Source organism: Bufo gargarizans, chromosome 8 (genome assembly GCF_014858855.1).
Source record: "Bufo gargarizans isolate SCDJY-AF-19 chromosome 8, ASM1485885v1, whole genome shotgun sequence".
NCBI lineage: Eukaryota > Metazoa > Chordata > Amphibia > Anura > Bufonidae > Bufo > Bufo gargarizans.
The window spans coordinates 73,091,925-73,114,347 of NC_058087.1; the positions used below are offsets into that span (position 1 = coordinate 73,091,925).

A 22,423-nucleotide genomic window follows, 5' to 3' on the forward strand; every position below is an offset into this window, starting at 1 on the left:
CCTAATCTGTGATGTGACATTGATAGCCAAATGTCTGATGGAGATTTAATTTGTGGGAACAGTAGTGTGGGGATAACTGAGATAGGAGCTAAGGGAGAAATCTTGTCCTGAGCAGATGTTAAGACCAAAGACTTATGGCAAATATGCAGCATTCCTTTGGTGAGTACGCTATCTACTTTGGTCCCTTCTCCTGTCCTCTCAGGTGTCCATAACCTATGGAACAATTCCTTACCCAACAGGGCCAATTATAAATCTACATACATACAGAATGTCTCTTGTCTGGCCAGTTTAAGCCACCTTTCCAAACTAATAGCCTGTATATAGGTTGATAGGTCAGGGAGGGAGATACCCCCATGTTTCTTTCTTCGGGAAAGAAGGCGAAAGGACATTCTAGTGCGCTTCTTATCCCACAAATAACTGCTCATGATGGATTGTAGTTTATTAATTAAACTAACAGGTACCGATATGGGTAGGGCTCTCAAGGTGTACATTATCAGCGGCAGGATGTAGGTGGTGAGGACATTTTTCCTGCCTAGCCAGGTTAGGAAAGGAGAGCTGCTCTTAGAGAGAATAGAGGTGACTTTGGAGAGTAGCGGGGGGAAATTAAGACTAAACAACAACTTGGGGTCCATCGGGATCGTCACCCCCAAATATTTTATTGCTTGTGTAGGCCACTTGAATGGTGTGAGGGCTTTGACCTTAGTACGCAGGACAGCTGGGAGGGAAACGCCAAAGGCCTCCGACTTATCGAAATTTATCTTCAAATTTGAGATAACCCCAAAAGTTTCGAAAATCTGCATAACCTCCAGCAAAGCCTCTTCAGGATTTGACAACAGGAGCAGTAAATCATCAGGAGCAGTAAATCTGCCTAGTTTCACTCCTTTGATCGTGGGGGATTGGCGGAACTTAAGAAGAAGCGTCTCTAGGGTGAGTACAAACAAGGTGGGGGATAATGGGCATCCTTGACGAGTACCGTTTCTAATTTGGAAGGCGTTTGATAGGGTGCCGTTGACTAGTACTCTCGCAGATGGTGCAGAGTATAGATAGCTCTGATGAGGCCTTCAGGGAAGCCAAAGGCTTGTAGTACTTTCTCCATATAGGCCCAGCTAACCCTATCGAACGCCTTCTCCGCATCTGTGCCCAGGAGTACAAGAGGGGACTTAGATTTTATGGCGTGGGTGATCGCATGTATGACTCTACTGATATTATGCCTACCCTCTCTACCTGCAACGAAACCTACCTGTTCTTCACCCACAAGCCCAGGGAGCAACCCTGACATCCTGCTGTTAAGCAGTTTAGCCCACCACTTCAAATTGGTGTTCAGCAGTGAAATCGGCCTGTAACTTCCACATGCTGCCTTATCCTTCCCTTCTTTATGGATAATCGTTATGTGCGCTTCCTAGGCTTGTGGGGTCAGAGAGCCACCTGTAAGGAGGAGATTGCATGCCGTGACAAAATGTCGGACTAAAATATCTTTATACTTTTTGTAATATGAGCTTGGAAAACCGTCAGGTCCGGGACTCCTGCCTGAAGGGATAGACATTAGAACCTTTTCTACCTCTTCCGTTGTAAACGGTTGAAGCAGCTGATGTATATCGACCTCAGAAATTCTTGGGATGTTAATAGAGCTAAGGAACTCCGACGTGCGTGTCTCGATTTGCTGGCTGGTGAGGGGTATTGGGAGGTTATACAGATTTGAATAAAAGGAGCAAAACTCCTGAGCTATCGCTGGAGTATTAATAAGTCGGGGGCCTGAGGCTGATTTGATGGCTTGAATAAAGGATTTATTTCTTCGGTTCTTAATAAGGTTGGAGACTAACTTAGAACCCCTATTCCCATGAAGGTATTGTTTGAAGCGCAATACGAACATTCAAAAAGTCAGTGACCTTATGCCTCAAGCACTTAAGCAGAACCTCAATGTTAATAAGACCTCTCTGAGATCAGATGTCAGCTCAGACCCCAAAGTAAATGACCCCCTCAATCAGACCTCAGATAAGAGCCCCATGCCTCTCATCATCCCCATTATCAACCATGATGCCTCTCATCATCACCATTATCATCCATGATGCCTCTCATCATCCATGATGCCTCTCATATCCCCCATTATTATTCTCATCACCTCATTGCCTCAGATCAGCCCCAAGTTTCATAAAATAAAAAAGCACTTACCTCTCCGGCTCCTGGATGCCGCTGCTCCTCACCACCCGCGCTCTGTGTTCCTCCTGCTGTCGGCTGTGCTGTGAACTGGCGTGCACAAAGTGACGTCACAGAGCGCCTCACACTGTGCGCAGCCCTGCACAGCCTACAACCGAGGACCAGGAAGCGGTGAGTACAGAGCCTTCACCGCTTCCTGGTCTTCACCCTCCTACCTATTTTTGCTACGGGCAACGAAAATGCTATCGCACTGTACATGTGAGCCCGCACCTGGAAGAGCCAATATCAGGGGGCTAAAGAGCCGCATGTGGCTCTAGAGCCGCAGGTTGCTGACCACTGGACTAGGCCATGTGGCAGCATTATACAGTGGATATAAAAAGTCTACACACCCCTGTTAAAATGTCAGGTTTCTGTGATGTAAAAAATATAAGATAAAGATAAATCATTTCAGAACTTTTTCCACCTTTAATGTGACCTATAAAGTGTACAACGCAATTGAAAAACAAACTGAAATCTTTTAGGTAGAGGGAAGAAAAAATATAAAAATAAAATAATATGGTTGCATAGGTGTGCACACCCTTAAACTAATATTTTGTTGAAGCACCTTTTGATTTTATTACAGTACCCAGTCTTTTGCGGTATGAGTCTATCAGCATGGCACATTTAGACTTGGCAAGATTTGCCCACTCTTCTTTGCAAAAACACTCCAAATCTGTCCGATTGCGAGGGCATCTGGTGTGCACAGCCCTCTTCAGATCACCCCACAGATTTTCAATCGGATTCAGGTCTGGGCTCTGGCTGGGCCATTCCAAAACTTTAATCTTTTTCTGGTGAAGCCATTCCTTTGTTGATTTGGATGTATGCTTTGGGTCGTTGTCATGCTGAAAGATGAAGTTCCTCTTCATGTTTAGCTTTCTAGCAGAAGTCTGAAGGTTTTGTGCCAATATTAACTGGTATTTGGAACTGTTCATAATTCCCTTTAGCTTAACTAAGGCCCCAGTTCCAGCTGAAGAAAAACAGCCTCAAAGCATGATGCTGTCACCACCAAGCTTCACTGAGGGTATGGTGTTCTTTTGGTGCAGTGTTGTTTTTGCGCCAAACATATCTTTTGGAATTATGGCCAAAAAGTTCAACATTGGTTTCATTAGACCATAGCACCTTTTCCTACATGCTTTTGGGAGACTTCAGATGTGTTTTTGCAAAATGTAGCCTGGCTTGGACGTTTTTCTTTGTAAGAAAAGGCTTTCATCGTGCCACTCTACCCCATAGGCCAGACATATGAAGAATACGGGAGATTGTTGTCACATGTACCACAGCCAGTACTTGGCAGATATTCCTGCAGCTCCTTTAATGTTGCTGTAGGCCTCTTTGTAGCCTCCCAGACCAGTTTTGTTTGCGTCTTTTCATCAATTTTGGAGAGACGTCCAGTTCTTGTTAATGTCACTGTTGTGCCATATTTTCTCCACTTGATGATGACTGTCTTCACTGTGTCCCATGATATAACTAATGCCTTGGAAATTCTTTTGTACCCTTCTCTAACTGATACCTTTTAACAACGAGATCCCTCTGATGCTTTGGAAGCTCTCTGTGGACCATGGCTTTTGCTGTTGGATGTGACTAAGAAAATTTCAGGAAAGACCAACTAGAGCAGCTGAACTTTATTTGGGGTTAATCAGAGGCACTTTAAATGATGGCAGGTGTATGCTGACTCCTATTTAACATGATTTTGAATGTGATTGCTTAATTCTGAACATAGCTACGTCCCCAGTTGCACACTTATGCAACCACATAATTTTTTTTTTTTTTGCTTTCTTTCCTCCACGTAAAAGATTTCAGTTTGTTTTTTAATTGAGTTGTACAGTTTATAGGTGACATTAAAGGTGGAGTAAGTTCTGAAATGATTTGTCTTTTTTTTGCATCACAGAAACCTGACATTTTAACAGGGGTGTGTAGACTTTTTATATCCACTGTATATCTGCTCTAAAGAGGGCGAAGCTCCCTCAGCCCATGAGGCTGATATTGCCCTGGTTGAATGTGCTTTTAGGCTAGGGCTACACGAATACATTTTGTCGCACCAAGATTGATTTTTCTGCGACTACAGTGTCGCATGTGGCAGTGCGACACCATAGACTATCATTATAAAAATTGTCGTGCGACATCAATGTCGTGCGACACGTTGCAGTGTAGTTGTGCCCTATGTGTCACGTGACACATGTCGTCATGTAGCCCTAGCCTTACACCGTCTGGTGGAGCCAGACCAATCGCATTGTATGCAATATCATTTTGATCCAGTGAGCTATGGAGCTTGATCTTTATTTTGTCCAAAGTATTAAACTAGCAGATAATCTGATCCATAAAGCACAGATAAGACTAGGTTTAAGTGCCATGGTGGCATAGTGGAACAGAAGGACGGATAGATTCTGATTGCTTCTTTAATGAAACGTCTGACTTAATCTAAATCTGCCAGCTTTATATCAAGAAAGACACTGAGGGCCGCAATTTGGACTTTAAGGCCAGGGCTACACGACGACATGTGTTGCGTGACACATAGGGCACAACTATACTGCTACATGTGTCGTGCAACACTGATGTTGCACCAATGTCACGTGACAATTCTTAGAATGATAGTCTATGGTGTCGCACTGCAACATGCTGCGACTGCGAAGTGACAGTCGCAGAAAAATCAATTTATTATAATGAAAGGTATTTGGGAATATATTTATAATGAAGTAATATTTATGATATGTATTTTCATTTTCTTAAAGGGGTTGTCTCACTTCAGCAAGTGCCATTTGTCATGTAGAGAAAGTTAATACAAGGCACTTACCGTATTTTTCGCCCTATAGGACGCACCGGCCCTTAAGACGCACCTAGGTTTTTGGGGAGGAAAATAAGAAAAAAATTATTTTTAACCAAAAGGTGTGCTTTTGGTGGGTTTGGAACTAATGGTGGTCTGTGGGTGGCACTATTACTGGGGATCTGTGAAGGACACTGTTATGGGGGATCTGTGGATGACAGACACTGTTATGGGGGGATCTGTGGATGACGGACACTGTTATGGGGGATCTGTGGATGACAGACACTGTTATGGGGGGGATCTGTGGATGACGGACACTGTTATGGGGGGGATCTGTGGATGACGGACACTGTTATGGGGGGGATCTGTGGATGACGGACACTGTTATGGGGGGGATCTGTGGATGACGGACACTGTTATGGGGGGGGATCTGTGGATGACGGACACTGTTATGGGGGGGATCTGTGGATGACGGACACTGTTATGGGGGGGATCTGTGGATGACGGACACTGTTATGGGGGGGATCTGTGGATGACGGACACTGTTATGGGGGGGATCTGTGGATGACGGACACTGTTATGGGGGGGATCTGTGGATGACGGACACTATTATGGGGGATCTGTGGATGACGGACACTGTTATGGGGGGATCTGTGGATGACGGACACTGTTATGGGGGGATCTGTGGATGACGGACACTGTTATGGGGGGATCTGTGGATGACGGACACTGTTATGGTGGGGATCTGTGGATGACTGACACTGTTACAGGGGGGGATCTGTGGATGGCACTGTTACAGGGGGGGGGGGATCTGTGGATAGCACTGTTACAGGGGGGATCTGTGGATGGCACTGTTACAGGGGGGATCTGTGGGTGGCACTGTTACATATGTGCCATCCACAGACCCCCCATCCCCATAACAGTGCCATCCACAGCCCCCCAGCCCATAACAGTGGCATCCACAGCCCCCCAGCCCATAACAGTGGCATCCACAGACCCCCCCCCCTTAACTGTGCCATCAGCTCGATCATCCAATAGATCGTACCCCCCCCCCTGCCGCCGCCTGTATACTAATATTAATTGTCTTATTCAATTAAATTGCATTAGATATGCCCCCTCACTCCTATATTGCTAATCGAACCTTAAATCCTCATCCTAGGTGCTGTAATGCAGGCCAGGCGGCCGGCGCGTCACTCGCTGACGTCACTTGCCTGCGCCGCCTGCTTCATTCATAAAGTAGGCGGCGCAGGCACGTGACATCAAGGAGTTACGCTGCCGCCCGCCCAGCCTGCATTACAGCACCTAGGAATAGGATTTAAGGTACGATTAGCAATATAGGAGTGAGGGGGCATATATAATACATTTTAATCGACTAAGACATTTAATATTAGTATACCGGAGCGGCGGGGCGGTGCTATACTACACTGATTGCACCGCCCCGCCGCTATTCCCGGCCCCCAGCTCCTCCTCCCAGTCCCTCCCCCGGCCCCAGCTCACGCTACATCGCATCCAGCGATGTTAAATTGTCAGCATTCGCCCCATAAGACGCAGGGGCATTTCCCCCCGATTTTTTGGGGGGGAAAAGTGCGTCTTATGGGGCGAAAAATACGGTACTAATGTATTGTGATTAAACATATTGCCTCCTTTGCTGGCTGCATTTATTTTTCTATTACAGTATACACTGCTCGCTTCCATGGTTACGACCACCCTGCAATCCATCAGTGGTGGTCGTGCTTGCACAATAGGGAAAAGCATTTGCTTCTCTGGTGGCTGGGACTGTGGGTGCACACATAAGCTAATGCTTTTTCCTATAGTGTGCAAGCACTGCCACCACTGATGGCTTGTAGGGTGGTCGTAACCATGGAAACGAGCAGTGTATAATGTGATGGAAAAACGAATCCACCCAGCAAAGGAGGCAATATGAACAATCACAATACACTAGTAAGTGCCTTGTATTAACTTCCTCTACATAATACATGATATTTGCTGATTGAATTAAAGGAGTTGTCTCACTCCTTTAATTCCCGGAGAACCCCTTTAAGCTGCAATTTGGAGCTTTCATCTCAGAAACTGCAGTTTAGAGACCTTCAGACTGAGCGTTTTTTTTTTTTTTTTACTTCTACAGACCTCTGCTGTACTCCGTGGTTCAGCCTCCTCTCCTGCTGGCACTGATCTCACAGGGAGGGAGAGAGAGAAGTGTGCAAACTCACACCTTACTCATAGATTCTGCAGGGCGATTCTATAACATTTAGTAAGATTTTTCTTCTTGCTAAAAAAAGAGCAAGAAATATAATATAATTTTTTTTCTCTGCATCATCATATTCTGAACCCTGTAAAAAAAAATTATATTTTACAGGACGATTTGTAGTTTTTAGAATGTTTAAGACTTTTTGATCACTTTATAAAAAAATTGGGGGAGGTGTAACAATGAAAAAACTGTGAATTGGGCATTTGGATTTTTTTTTTCCTGTTTTGCTGTTTACCGTACAGGATAAATATCATTATATTTTGATAGTTCTGGCATTTTAGGACCGGGCAATGCTAATGATACTTTTTTTTATTGTTTTCTTGTTATGGTAGAAAGGGGCTGAATTGAATTTTTATTTAAGATTTAACATTGCACTACCCCTAAGGCCCAGCTAGTTAACAGCCCCTCCCACCAGCTAGTTACTTAGGCACTCCCCTATCACTGCCCTGCTAGTTTATAGCTCCTCCCACCAGCTAGCTACATAGACAATCCCCAGCTAGTTTTTAGCCCCTCCCACCAGTTACATAGACACTCCCCTATCACTGCCCTTTTGCTGCTTTGACACACACATATTACAGGAAATAAGAAAGCGCTGCATGGACATGGACATGGTCATGTGACCACAGCACAGAACGAGAGATAGGAGCAATAAAAAGGTAAAATAAATTCTGTACAAAATTAAAGCTACAGACACAGAGCGCATACGCCGCTTACACCGTTCTCGACAGCAGCGAACAAGCCCGAGAGCAGTACTACGTGGAACAAGACGCAGCATCACCTGGAGACCTGTGAGGAGGGTGAGACGTGCTGCCCAGCATGACATTTTTACACCTAACTTTTTGAACAGGAATATTGTCCAAAGAAGCTAGCGACCTGACTTCCAGATAACAGCGACAATTACCTAGATCCCAATATAAACAAACTTGAACTAAGGTGGATGTATACAATCTGATTTTTAGGGATACACTGTTATAGCTATATACTGTTTTTATTTGATTTTAATGCATATTATATTTAGGTTTTACTAGTAAGATGGAACTGTAAAAGTGTGTACGGAGGGACCGAGACAATTCATTCCATTTATATATTTGTATACGTATATTTGAAATACATTTAGTTGTATATATTAAATACCATTTTATCTACACTCACTGGAGCTGGTCTTAGGTTGGTTACAAGTGCACGTTATTAGCTAGAGGGTAGTAGCTGACCGTGCTCATGATTGTAGCCATGGTGCAAGGGTGTGGTGAGCATCTCTGTCCAATTTCTTTACTTATTCTAACTCCTACTGGTCAAAATTTGCTGAAAAATCCAGACGTATCTCCCCATTCTCCCACCCTAATTTCAATTATCTTCTTGGCCGTGAAGCAAATAACTGCAGTATTGTGGGGAAAAAGTAACTCTTGACTTTTCTACAGTTAAAGGGCTTGTCACAAAAAAGTATTAATACACAATAGGACATTTCAAATGAAGTATAATTGCAATATACAGCACATGTACATTATATTTTCCTCTCTCGTTGCACCCCCTGCTGTTAATCCTTCTGGTCCACCTTCTGCTGCATACATGGGCTAACATGCTCTGTAGTTTCCCTGCTGCCTTCTCCTCCCCTCAGTATCGGAGTAGTGATCTCATAAAGAAAAAGTGACGTGTTCCAGACATCTTTCATTCATTCTTCCCTACTTCTACAAACCGGATTCCCAAAAAGTTGGGACACTATACAAATCGTGAATAAAAACTGAATGCAATGATGTGGAGGTGCCAACTTCTAATATTTTATTCAGAATAGAACATAAATCACGGAACAAAAGTTTAAACTGAGAAAATGTACCATTTTAAGGGTAAAATATGTTGAATCAGAATTTCATGGTGTCAACAAATCCCCAAAAAGTTGGGACAAGGCCATTTTCACCACTGTGTGGCATCTCCCCTTCTTCTTACAACACTCAACAGACGTCTGGGGACCGAGGAGACCAGTTTCTCAAGTTTAGAAATAGGAATGCTCTCCCATTCTTGTCTAATACAGGCCTCTAACTGTTCAATCGTCTTGGGCCTTCTTTGTTGCACCTTCCTCTTTATGATGCGCCAAATGTTCTCTATAGGTGAAAGATCTTGACTGCAGACTGGCCATTTCAGTACCCGGATCCTTCTACGCAGCCATGATGTTGCGATTGATGCAGAATGTGGTCTGGCATTATCTTGTTGAAAAATGCAGGGTCTTCCCTGAAAGAGATGACGTCTGGATGGGAGCATATGTTGTTCTAGAACCTGAATATATTTTTTCTGCATTGATGGTGCCTTTCTAGACATGCAAGCTGCCCATGCCACACGCACTCATGCAACCCCATACCATCAGAAATGCAGGCTTCTGAACTGAGCGTTGATAACAACTTGGGTTGTCCTTGTCTTCTTTGGTCCGGATGACATGGCGTCCCAGATTTCCAAAAAGAACTTCGAATCGTGACTCGTCTGACCACAGAACAGTCTTCCATTTTGCCACACTCCATTTTAAATGATCCCTGGCCCAGTGAAAACACCTGAGCTTGTGGATCTTGCTTAGAAATGGCTTCTTCTTTGCACTGTAGAGTTTCAGCTGGCAACGGCGGATGGCACGGTGGATTGTGTTCACTGACAATGGTTTCTGGAAGTATTCCTGAGCCCATTCTGTGATTTCCTTTACAGTAGCATTCCTGTTTGTGGTGCAGTGTGGTTTAAGGGCCCGGAGATCACGGGCATCCAGTATGGTTTTACGGCCTTGACCCTTACGCACAGAGATTGTTCCAGATTCTCTGAATCTTCGGATGATGTTATGCACAGTTGATGATGATAGATGCAAAGTCTTTGCAATTTTTCGCTGGGTAACACCTTTCTGATATTGCTCCAGTATCTTTCTGCGCAACATTGTGGGAATTGGTGATCCTCTACCCATCTTGGCTTCTGAGAGACACTGCCACTCGGAGAAGCTCTTTTTTTATACCCAATCATGTTGCCAATTGACCTAATTAGTGTTAATTGGTCTTCCAGCTCTTCGTTATGCTCAAATTTACTTTTTCCAGCCTCTTACTGCTACTTGTCCCAACTTTTTTGGGATTTGTTGACACCGTGAAAATTTGAATCAACGTATTTTTCCTTTAAAATGATACATTTACACGGATTAAACGTTAAATCTGTCATCTACGTTCTATTACAAATAAAATATTGACATTTGCCATCTCCACATCATTGCATTCAGTTTTTATTCACAATTAGTTTAGTGTCCCAACTTTTTTGGAATCCGGTTTGTAAAATATACAACTTTTTCTCTCTCTAGATATATTATATATGTATCTCTGGGGCAACATGTTGGAGACTATTATTTTCTATGCAGGGGAGAAAAGGGTTAACAAGAGCTAATTGCATTTCCTCCTAGGAGATGGAGGTGGTTGATGAGCTGCTGCCCACTCACAGAAAAGAAAGAAAGAAAGTCATCCAAATAAGTATGAGTTTTAAAAATCATTTTAGAATTTGTGGAATAACTTTTTCAAAAGGCATTTATGTCCTGCTTTATGACTGACAAAGAACTGACTGCCGTCATTTTAGATAAAATGGATTTTGTTTCAGGCAGTGTGGTCCCCATGAGCAGACTACATCGGGAGCACCCCCTTCACCTCATGCTTTCTCCTCACTCTGAGTACAACAGTTTCTGACAAGTTAAGAGCATGAGCGATGTGCTGGCAGGTTCCCAGTCCGTCCTTATCTTTCTCTCTGCCATTTCTTTTCAGCTTCTGTTCTTCTCTCTCTCTATTTTCATTCAGCTGTTTCCTTATTTTTATCTTTCTATTCCCTTCTCTCTTTTGTCTGTCCTGGTCTCATTTGCAGCACAAAACGGCCCGTTGAAACCTTGGCTGTAATACCCTGATTTTGTGAGTAACTCTCACACTACCCTTGCCCTCCTCTTTGCTGTATGGTGCTTAATCATATTACGTCATGGGTCATTCTGGGGGGATAACCGAAACCAGATAATTCTCTGGGTTGCTACTTAACTGCCCATCATGTCATTTCTAATATACTGTTTCAGCAGTGTACATGTTTATAAGGTCTTATCCCAGCCTGATTATGCTTATTCCTTGCCATTTCTGCATTGCCGTTGTGATGGTCATCACCACCTGATCAGCGGTGGTCCAACACCTCGCTGGAATTACACAGCTCCGCACATTCTGCAGTGGACTATGCTGCTTACTGCAGCACTGCTCCTATTCACTTCAAAGGGAGCAATGCTGCAGTAACCAGCGCTGTCCACTGCGCAACAGAGGGAAGTTCCGGCGCTGGAGCTACTGCAGAGCAGCTGATCAGCGGGGGGCGCAGAGCGATCCTGAGCATAGGTCATCACTTGTAAAGGAGTGGGCATTACTTTACCTCTCTCTGCTGCTGGTTGAGTGTATGTGATGTTCTTTCACACAAAGAGATCGTTTCTGAAAGAGTATCCTCAACATCTTTCAAGACCGCCGTTTGTTTGCTATCTACAAAGTGAAAAGTAGAATTTAATGAGCTGAGAGAACATCCGTATTATTCTACAAATAAGCTTTCACTTCAGGACTGAAATGCTCACTTGAGCATGATGCTTGAGCGTTTCAACTTGAAGTGCTTGTTCCTAATTGTAGGAAATTTCCAATTCAGATCTATTTCATTATAATGGAAAATACTTAATTTAAATATCAAACACATCTTACAGCATCTCCTTTGGTGTATCAATCAAATGCACCTCTATCTACTGAAATATGCACCCTTTTCATGATGGCGTGTGATCCCTTTCTCATGAGAATACGGATATTTAATTTCATTTTATGCAGACATTACCAGCATAGCTGCTTCCATTAAATAGGCATATAAATAAGCAGAAAAGAGGCTGTATGTTTTTGCAGTTGTTCCCGATTTTCCCATGCACACGACCGTATCGGTTTTGTGGCTGTGTGCATCCCACATTTTCCCATACAACACAGCCTTATGTTAAAAATGTCTATTCTTGTCCGCAAAACGCACAAGAATAGGCCATTTTATATATTTTTTTGCGGGATGGTGGGAACGGACATATGGATGCGGACAGCACACAGTGTGCTGTCCGCATTTTGTGCGGCCAATAGAAATAAATGGGTCCGCAAAAAATGCGGATCGGATGTGGCCTAAAATGTGCATAGGCCCTTAAAGGGGTTGTGTCATCTGAGACAATGGGGGTATAGCCCTAGGATATGCCCCATTGTCTGATAGGTGTGGGTCCCACCACTGGGACCCGCACGTATCTCCTAAATGGAGCCCTGAAAGTGGTGTAGGGTGCACTGCGCATACACAGTCAACCTCCATTCATGTCTATGGGGCCAACGAAAATAGCTGCATACTGGGAATTCTCAGCTATTTCCGTCAGGTCCATAGAAGTTCACTTCTATGGGGAGAGCGCTTGGTGGAGGCCGGAACTGAGTCCTCCAGCCACCACCTTGGCCCGCTCAGTTATCTATATAGGTGCGGGTCACAGCGGTGGGACCCGCACCTATCAGACAATAGGGGAATAACCTAGAGATATGCCCCCACTGTCTCAGATTAGACATCCCCTTTAAGCAAAGTAGAAATGTAATCCAACTTTAGATTTAATAGCTTGGTACCATACTAGCCATTCCATGGCTTCATTCCTAAGCACTCTGAATAATCACAGAAAATAGATGGATATATTAGAAGCTTACCTGCCCCATCCACGGAGTCCTCAGTCAACGCTGACAATCTGTTTTGTAGCCTCTAAATATATGATAAAAGGATAACTACAAGTTAAGATGCCAACATCAAATGGTAAGAACACACAGCATGCAGAACATTTCACGTTACGCTCATTTGACAGGTAGGTATAAAGGCTTTGCAGGATGATTTGTGACTATAGGACAAAATGCAGCAGTTAAATGGGTTGTACCAAATTACACTCATGACCCAATGCCCCCCCAACATGAAAAATCTTTGCAATTGCACTCGCTTTTCTAAAGTCAAGCACTCACAAGTCCTAACCACCGTAGAAATGCCATTCACTGTGGCGGTCTTGTTGCCCATGGTCATGTCCTGTAGTAGTTCCCTACCTGAGCTAGCGCACATCATCCTCTGTCACAGTGCATGGAAAATGCAGTTTGCACTACATCAGTGGCAGTGCACATTACATCTCCCCCGCTGCAGAACCCCCCAAGAAGCTTCTCCCCCCCCCCCCCAAGAAGCTTCTTAAATAGCAAGTATTAGTGAAACCATGGGGTGCCGTATAACGATGGAAGGTTGCTGAGGAGATTAGGGAGTGTAAACTTTATATTCAGTGAATGGTCTTTTCTAATTGTTACACGTTAGGAAGGTTTGGTTTGGCTTAAATACAGTAAAGATGCTTGAAATGTCAAGCACCATCTCACCAGCTATTGTCACTCAGCAAAGTACGATATGGCACCCTCCTTTTTTTGTCAATTGCACTGGTGACCAAGTGCATAGATGATAAAGGTTATTTACTTTAATACCCCTATATAATGCTATCGCCAGCCAGCACTAGAGGGAGCTAAAGTAGTCACTGCAAACATGTATATATTGAACTCCATAATAGAGCAGTAAACCCCTAATCTGACTCTTGTGGGGGCAGCAGGAAGACATCATTTAATAATTTAAAGGGAATCTGTCACCCCGATTTTGGACTATTATCTACAATTCTACAGTAACAAATGCGTAGTACTGCAGATCACTATTGTTCCTTTTCCTACTGACCCCGGTTCCCCACGCTGTCAGCACTGAAAGCTCCACTGAAATACACAGCCTGGACTGCAGAGCAGTTCTAACATAATAGAGAAGACTCATGTACACATGCACAGCAGTCCTGACAATGTATTTCAATGCAGCTCTGAGCGCTGACAGCAGGGGAACAGGAGGCAGTAAGAAAATGAAATGTAGTGATCTGGACTCCATATCTGTAGTACTGTCAAAATCGAGGTGACAGATTCCCTTTAACTCTCTCAATGCCAGGGATAATAAGCTTTTATTAGATAGATAAAGCCTCAGTATCTATAAAGAAATAAACTTTAAAGGCTAAGACTTTAAATGCAATTTTGCACGTTATTTTTTTGCTCATTTGCTTCCTAGATGCAAGATTTTCTAAATAGCATTCATTAAAAATGTAACATTTTGCTTCTGCAGAGCGTGTGCTGCCTATATCTATCTATCAGACTATCTGTGTCAGAGCTTCTGAGGGCTCCTTTTAAAGAATCACATACTCATCAGCATCAGTGTTGGTCAGAACTACTGAGAAGCAAACCTTTGAGTGCCATGGACTGGGAACCTAAAGTGGCCAAGGGAACAAAAACAAACTAAAAGTAGTTCAATGTTGAAAAAAGATCCAAATTGACATAAGGCGGGGCAAACACAAGCAGGAGGAGTCAGCATTACCATAGTGCATAATACCATCCCAGGAGAACCAAATACCACAGTGCAACACAAATACTGATCCAAAAGCTATCCCTCTGGGGTAACCATAACTAGCTGCTATTTTCTGCCCTCCTCCAGTTCTTACTGGCTAGGATATGGAGCAGGGGGCTTAGGACATGAGATGCGGGCTACAGCGGTTGAAATCAGGAATATGGCGGTCACTGGATGGGTACATGAGTACCTGATTCTCATAGTGTTAATTAACTCTGAGTGCTCATTATGTACCCGGCCAGCGGTAGAGAGGAAGGCTTGGGTGGCCCCCTTGGCATCTGCCGGGAAATTTCTCTGTAGGGTCTATGGCCAGTCTCCCACTGTTGAGTGCCCTAGAAGGGGAGATGAGTTCAGGGATGAATTTGTGCTAAAACATGACAGCTGTGGAAGGCAGCAGCATCCTGGACACACAGACCTTAATTCCAGCATGTATTATTGAAAGTTTAAAAGTAGGAGTAGGTTGCCAAGAGCAAATTGAGGGTCTACAAAATGAAAGAAGAATGAAGATTGCAGACTGAAAATTAGTGCAACTTTTTTTTAAATTCAAGGTAACCACTATAATATGCAAAAATATTTTTGCCCATGTCAAAGGTGTCCTTAGCCTTTAAGGTTCTCTAATGGGGTAAGCCAGGAAGGAAGACTAAGCTGATTTAGGTCATTTCATACCAACAACATAGATTATAGGCTCAGATTATGAGATGTGAATTATGCCAAATAACACGAGTTCTATAAATAGCGCTTTTCCTTTGCTTTTTGGTTAAGTCTGTGCATCCGACCTCATTTCTACAATAAAGGAATACTGCCAAACCTGGAATCACTTAGGACACCAGAGAGTTAAAAGCTTTGCAGAAATTAAAGGAGTCCCTTCTGTGTAAATGAAATCTTTAACAAAAAAAATGTAAAATGTGTTGTTGGTCACAGGCAATGCTATTCTAGTTACCGTGAGATTCACTTGGAAAGCCGCCTGGATATCTCCTTTCTTCTCCAAGAGATAGGCTAATGTCTCATAGTTACTGTGCTTCTGGACAATCTGTAAATGTAAAAGGAATATATTATGACCCTAACAAGATCTCCCTAAAGGCTAGTTTACATGGCTCAATGATCTGGCTAATTATCGGCTGCCCCGTGTAAATTTGCCACAGATTACCCGATGAATTAGCAAATGCTTATCTGGCTGACAGCAGATTGTGCAGTGTAAATCCTGTGATCGCTCGTCCCAATACAGAAGAGATGATAGCTGCATTTACATGAAGCCATTTTCTCTGCTCAATGTTCAGGCAATGATCGAGAATGAAGGGTTCGTTCCCGATCACTGCCTATGCAGTGGCCCGTGTAAAGGGACGTTAAATTACCATAAACACTCATTTAATTTTACGAGATTATTTTTAATGTTCTCACCTCAATAGTCTCCTCCAATCTGTAGTGTTCCAGTATTTGTAGCACTTGAGTCACACGACCAGGGTCATACTGACACATAAGGTCTATGAAGTGTTCTGTGATATGCGGCTTGTTCTGTAACAGTTCAGGATTTAGCTGAGCTCCATCCCTACAACCAAACACAATCATGAGATGACTCCGTAATCAGAGATTTACTCACTGCATTTTACTGACAGTAAGGCTCACTTGGCTACAGCCTATAGTCTGCCAATAGAATACAGTGTACAGACTGCCCAAGTGAACAATTACAATTGCCATGATAGTAGGGACTGCATTATAGTAGGGATTGTATTCTTAAAGGAATATTACTATCTCAGACATTCATGGCATATCTATAGACAACACCATAAATGTATGATAGATAGTCCCACTTAAGGGACCTACACCTTTGTCAAGAACATGCTTTCTGTAGATAGGCCATAAATGTCTGACGGGTATTCAGTTTCCTTTAATATTTATGTAGGTTCATCATATCATGGTATAAAAAGCTGTAGATATCCGAAGTCTGAAAATTCAGCCATGTTTCCTTTGCAACAGGGCAGCCCTGAGTCTTAATCTGGCTATAGGCATGATATTGTTGGTGGCCATCCTCTAGGAACCCCAAGGCAATCACAAGAGTGAAGGGACCAATTAGTGGCCAAAAACCTTAGATAATTCAGCCAACCACTTTTCTTCTTGATGCTCTATACACCGGGGCTTTGTGCTCGACTGAGCATGCATTTGTTCTAAATAAAGAAAGGGAAAAGATTCTGCCAGACACATGCAATGCATGTCCAGTCTGAACAAACAAAGGATCAAGTATATTGAAATCAAATATCCCAAGCCTTCTCTTTCAACCAGCATCTCTAATGGCAAGGGAACTCAACTATTGTCTGTGAGTTTCAAATCTTATGTTCTTGTGCATGTGATGTGGGTCCCCTAACAATATGGGATAGTCTTCAAAGGGGTCATCCAAGACTGAACAACCTCACCACAATGCCCGAACCCACGAAGGGGGCAGGTCACTGCCACGGCTTGCTATTAGCTGCGTACAAACAAAGATTTATGGGTCCATGGACTGCTACACTGGGTCTACGACAGTTGAGTACATGGGTGAGAGGCTTTAGACTAAGGCCAGGTTCCTACTTCAGTTTTTTGGCTAGTTAGTTACATCATTTTTTGTCAGCCAAAACCAGTACACAGAGATAAGGTATAATGGAAAGATCTGCACCTGTTCTGTGTTTTTGAACGCAATTAGGCAATTTTGGCTCACAATAAATGATGGAAATAACTCATCACTGAAATGTGAACTTGGCTTAATTGAGATGACCTGAAATGATATTGATTAAAAAAATATCCCTAAATTCCCTCTAGGGGTAAGGCCCCTTTCACACGGGTGAGTTTTCCGTGCGGGTGCAATGCGTGAGGTGAACGCATTGCACCCGCACTGAATCCGGACCCATTCATTTCTATGGGGCCGTGCATATGAGCGTTGGTTTTCACGCATCACTTCTGCGTTGCGTGTAAATCGCAGCATGCTCTATATTGTGCTAGATTTCCACACAACACAGGCCCCATAGAAGTGAATGGGGCTGCGTGAAAATCGCAAGCATCCGCAAGCAAGTGCGGATGCGGTGCGAGTTTCACGCATGGTTGCTAGGAGATGATCGGGATGGGGACCCGATCGTTTTATTATTTTCCCTTAAAACATGGTTATAAGGGAAAATAATAGCATTCTGAATACAGAATGCATAGTAAAATAGTGCTGGAGGGGTTAAAAAAAAAATATTTTTTTTTTAACTCACCTTAATCCACTTGCTCGCGCAGCCGGCATCTCTTCTGTCTTCTTCTTTGCTAATTGCAGGAAAAGGACATGTGGTGACGTCACTCCGGTCATCACATGATCCATCACCATGGTAAAAGATCATGTGATGACCAGAGTGATGTCACCACAGGTCATTTTCCTGCAATCAGCAAAGAAGAAGACAGAAGAGATGCTGGCTGCGCGAGCAAGTGGATTAAGGGGAGTTAAATAATTTTTTATTTTTTTTAACCCCTCCAACGCTATTGTACTATGCTTTCTGTATTCTGTAACCAGGTTATAAGGGAAAATACAATCTACACAACCCTGATCCCAAACCCGAACTTCTGTGAAGAAGTTCGGGTTTGGGTACCAAACAATCCGATTTTTCTCACGCACATGCAGAACGCATTACAATGTTTTGCACTTGCGCAGAAAAATCGCACATTTTCCCGCAACGCACCAGCCTCTTATCCGGGCCAAAAATATGACGCCCGTGTGAAAGAGGCCTAAGAGTATAAAACTGGCCGGGAGAAGATGCATACAGACAGTCAAGTGAGGTACCTAAATTGCCACTGACATTGGCTGTTTCTGTCGGCCCCACAGAAATAAATGGAGCGGCAGGGAGCACACTTGACCACCGCTCCATTCAAACGCCTTCACACTGCAGTCACACAAAAAGAAGGAAATGGGAAATTCAGGATCCCCATTCTAGTGATCGGTGGGGAAAGACAGACTTTCTATAAACACAAGCACAGAATACAAACCTTGGATCTAGAAGGCTTCTAAAAAACTGGAAAAGCAAAAACGTATCCTGAAATTACAAGAATACTGTGTGTAAATCTCATTTTAAGATCATCAGAAAAGGCTATGTAAATTCTGTTTACGGCCTATTCTCGTTCTAAAAAATAACCTTTATTTTAAGAAAAACGTGTGTTTATTTTTTCAAAAAGCCTTTTTAGTGATAATAAAAACATTCAAAGCACATGAATGCAATTATTCCTTCTTTCTCTGACTTTCAGGGTCTATTCACACGTCCGTTTTTTCTTTCCTGATCTGTTCCGTTTTTTGCTGAACAGATCTGGACCAGATCTGGACCCATTCATTTTCAATGGGTCCTGAAAAAAAACGGACAGCACAATGTCTGATTTTTTTTCAGGACCCATTGAAAATGAATGGGTCCAGATCTGGTCCAGATCTGTTCAGCAAAAAACGGAACAGATCAGGAAAGAAAAAACGGACGTGTGAATAGACCCTTAGAGATGACAATGTTCAGGATCAGTTCTGTGTCTAAGTAGTAGATGTGGTATCCCTCACACTATCTCTGTTATCCAAATCATTAATTGTTAATGTATCATTTTATATTGTTTGTGTATATTCCACACAGAATGTGCCTGTTGTGTTGAAGAGTACACCAATTGAGAGATATATTAGCATTCTCTTTCTTTATCACAAATAGATCACTATGTTGGTTATTATTCCTTATGTTATTACCATTAATATCTGTTACAAATAACCACTTACTACACCACAAGTTAAAATCTCTCCCATGTATCTGATGACAGTGTTCTGCTCTGCTTATAAGCAACACTTCATTAATAAGCCTTTTTGTAAATCACCTTCTCTCTATCTACTAGCTTTAGCTTAGTCTCATATATTTGCTATCAGTCCTATGTTGGGGATGTCTGCAGTACGGTGATTTAGGAAAAGGATTGTTAATAAAGTGTTACTTATACACCGTCAACAGATACATGGGAGAGATTTTCACTTGTGGTGTAGCAAGTGGTTATTTGTTATAAGTCAATGGGTGACGGATCAGGTTTTTTAGACTCCTAAAAAAAATGGATCAGTCACCATTGACTTACATTGTTTTTAGTGATGGATCCGTTTTTTTTTTCCATTTCTAAGACCAGACATAAAACCGCAGCTTGCAGCACAGTCTGGTCACGAAACGGAATGCTGCCGGAACGGAAGACATCCTGATGCATCCAGAACAAAGCTCTCTCCATTGAGAATGCATGAGGAGTAAACGGAACAATGCAAGGGTGAAATAGGCCTAAATCTACAGCCAACATGGTACAAGATCACAGAATGTTAAATGACAAACTCAGCTCTAGTACGCATACAAAACAGAAAACTGACTATATAAGAAAAAGTAGAAACAAGGATCATTCGTAGGATCTGTATTTTCTATTATGATATTTACTTCACTCTCAATCTCCTATATTTGCTATATTTCTTTAAAAATTAGACCAGTGATGCATAGGTAGCCACGTCTAACAATTATATCAGACCTGTCAAAACATTATTAATATTTGATCAAAACTCTCCTCAAAAACAAGCTGCACAAAAGCTTTAATGGCACAGCCGGGCGTATGGACCAAACCGTTGCTGGTGCATTATGGATCAGCTGGAACTGACCACTCACACACTATGAAATGCAGCGTAACCAGTCGGAAAGTATGTTCACACATAGCGGTTGAAGTGCGGTTAAAAACACATTACAGCCATGGTTTTCAGTGTGGTTGTGTTTTCTTAGGTGAGCCACATTTATTGACATTAACATGGGTCTCCTGTAATAAAAAAATAAAATAAAATGGCCATGGTTTATCAAGACTGGTGTGTGCTACGCCAGTCTTGATATCCCCTGCGCCACTGGAGCATACATTTAACTGGGGGCACACCCCGTCGTAAATTAAATGCATCCTCTATCAGTCTGGATTTGGCCCCCAGCTATACATATATAAGATAGCAGCAGGTCTTGGCCACACTTCCATCAAAGGAAACCTCTAGAAAACGGTGAAATGAACCTAGCACAGAGCTGGCAAAGACCAACGGCCACCAAGATGCCAGGTTCCAAGACAAGTGATTGAAAGGTTTTTCCTTTTTGTGGTGAAGGTCAGGAAGATGGAAACCTGCCGTTGTTGAGAATGTGCTAATGAACTCATTAAGTGTCTGCCAGCAAAGATGATTCATCTGAAGCGGTTAGAGGTGCATGACTATAGACAGGAAGCAGAGGCTGGTAAATACATCTCCTTGCTTTCATCTTTCATCAAACGCAAGGCAGAATATGCAGGGTACGCTTTGTAATCAGTGCCAGTTACAACATAGTCAAATGTCCTCTTCTCAAGATATTCTGCAAAATGATGCAAACTTTTAACACTTTACTTTTACACAAAAATCAACAAGAGGTTTTTATTCTACAGACATGTGAATACCGTATAAAGACAGCCATATTAGAAAATAGCAATCAAAAGATAACATACGGTACTTCAAATGTAAAGATAACCTGTCACTATGAAATGCAGTGCAGCAGGTTATAGAGCAGGAGGAACTGAGCCGATTGATATGTGGTTTTGAGGAAAAAGATTCTGTAAATCTTGCAAGTTATACATTTATGTCTCTGCTTTTTCTAACTTCATTGCATCCGCACTTTCGTTCCGTGGCCCCGCCAAAAAAATAGAACATGTTCTATTCTTGTCCGCAGCCACGGACAAGAAAAGGCATTTCTATCATAGTGCCGGCCATGTGCGTTCGGCAAAATGCGGAACACACATGGCCAGTGTCAGTGTTTTGCGGATGCGCAATTTGCAGACATGTGAATGGACCCCAAGTGTGTAAACAGAGATAGCTGTCAGAGAATGCTATCAATACCCGGTATAACACCTCCTCCGTGTACAACTATTAGTGACTGACAGCTATCTATGTACAGTTGCAAGAAAAAGTATGTGAACCCTTTGGAGTGATATGGATCTCTGCACAAATTGGTCATAAAATGTGATCTGATCTTCATCTAAGTCACAACAATAGACAATCACAGTCTTATACTAATAACACACAAAGAATTAAATGTTACCATGTTTTTATTGAACACACCATGTAAACATTCACAGTGCAGGTGGAAAAAGTATGTAAACCCCTAGACTAAGGACATCTCCAAGAGCAAACTGGAGTGAGGTGTCAGCCAACTGGAGTCCAATCAATGAGATGAGATTGGAGGTGTTAGTTACAGCTGCCCTGTAAAAAACACACACCAGTTCTGGGTTTGCTTTTCACAAGAAGCATTGATATGAATGATGCCTCACGCAAAATTGCTCTCAGAAGACCTACGATTAAGAATTGTTAACTTGCATGAAGCTGTAAAGGGTTATAAAAATATCTCCAAAAGCCTTGCTGTTCATCAGTCCATGGTAAGACAAATTGTCTATAAATTGAGAAAGTTCAGCACTGCTGCTACTCTCCCTAGGAGTGGCCGTCCTGTAAAGATGACTGCAAGAGCACAGCGCAGACTGCTCAATGAGGTGAAGAAGAATCCTACAGTGTCAGCTAAAGACTTACAAAAGTCTCTGGCATATGCTAACATCCCTGTTAGCGAATCTACGATACGTAAAACAATAAACAAGAATGGATTTCGTGGGAGGATACCACAGAGGAAGCCACTGCTGTCCAAAAAAAACATTGCTGCACATTTACAGTTTGCACAAGTGCACCTGGATGTTCCACAGCAGTACTGGCAAAATATTCTGTGGACAGATGAAACCAAAGTTGAGTT

The 22,423-nt window shown here is 42.7% G+C and overlaps 1 protein-coding gene across 1 annotated transcript in view; it reads right to left on the reverse strand.

Moving 5' to 3' along the window:
• The window catches only part of VPS8 (VPS8 subunit of CORVET complex), a 146,207-nt gene that overhangs the window by 62,096 nt on the left and 61,688 nt on the right, over positions 1–22,423 (reverse strand). Inside the window, exons 15-19 of the mRNA XM_044303766.1 lie at positions 18,639–18,685; positions 16,053–16,200; positions 15,595–15,684; positions 12,911–12,962; positions 11,595–11,698 (exon numbers count right to left, since the gene is read on the reverse strand). Of these exons, the coding sequence (XP_044159701.1) occupies positions 11,595–11,698; positions 12,911–12,962; positions 15,595–15,684; positions 16,053–16,200; positions 18,639–18,685 (441 nt within the window). The remainder of the gene's footprint in view (positions 1–11,594; positions 11,699–12,910; positions 12,963–15,594; positions 15,685–16,052; positions 16,201–18,638; positions 18,686–22,423) is intronic.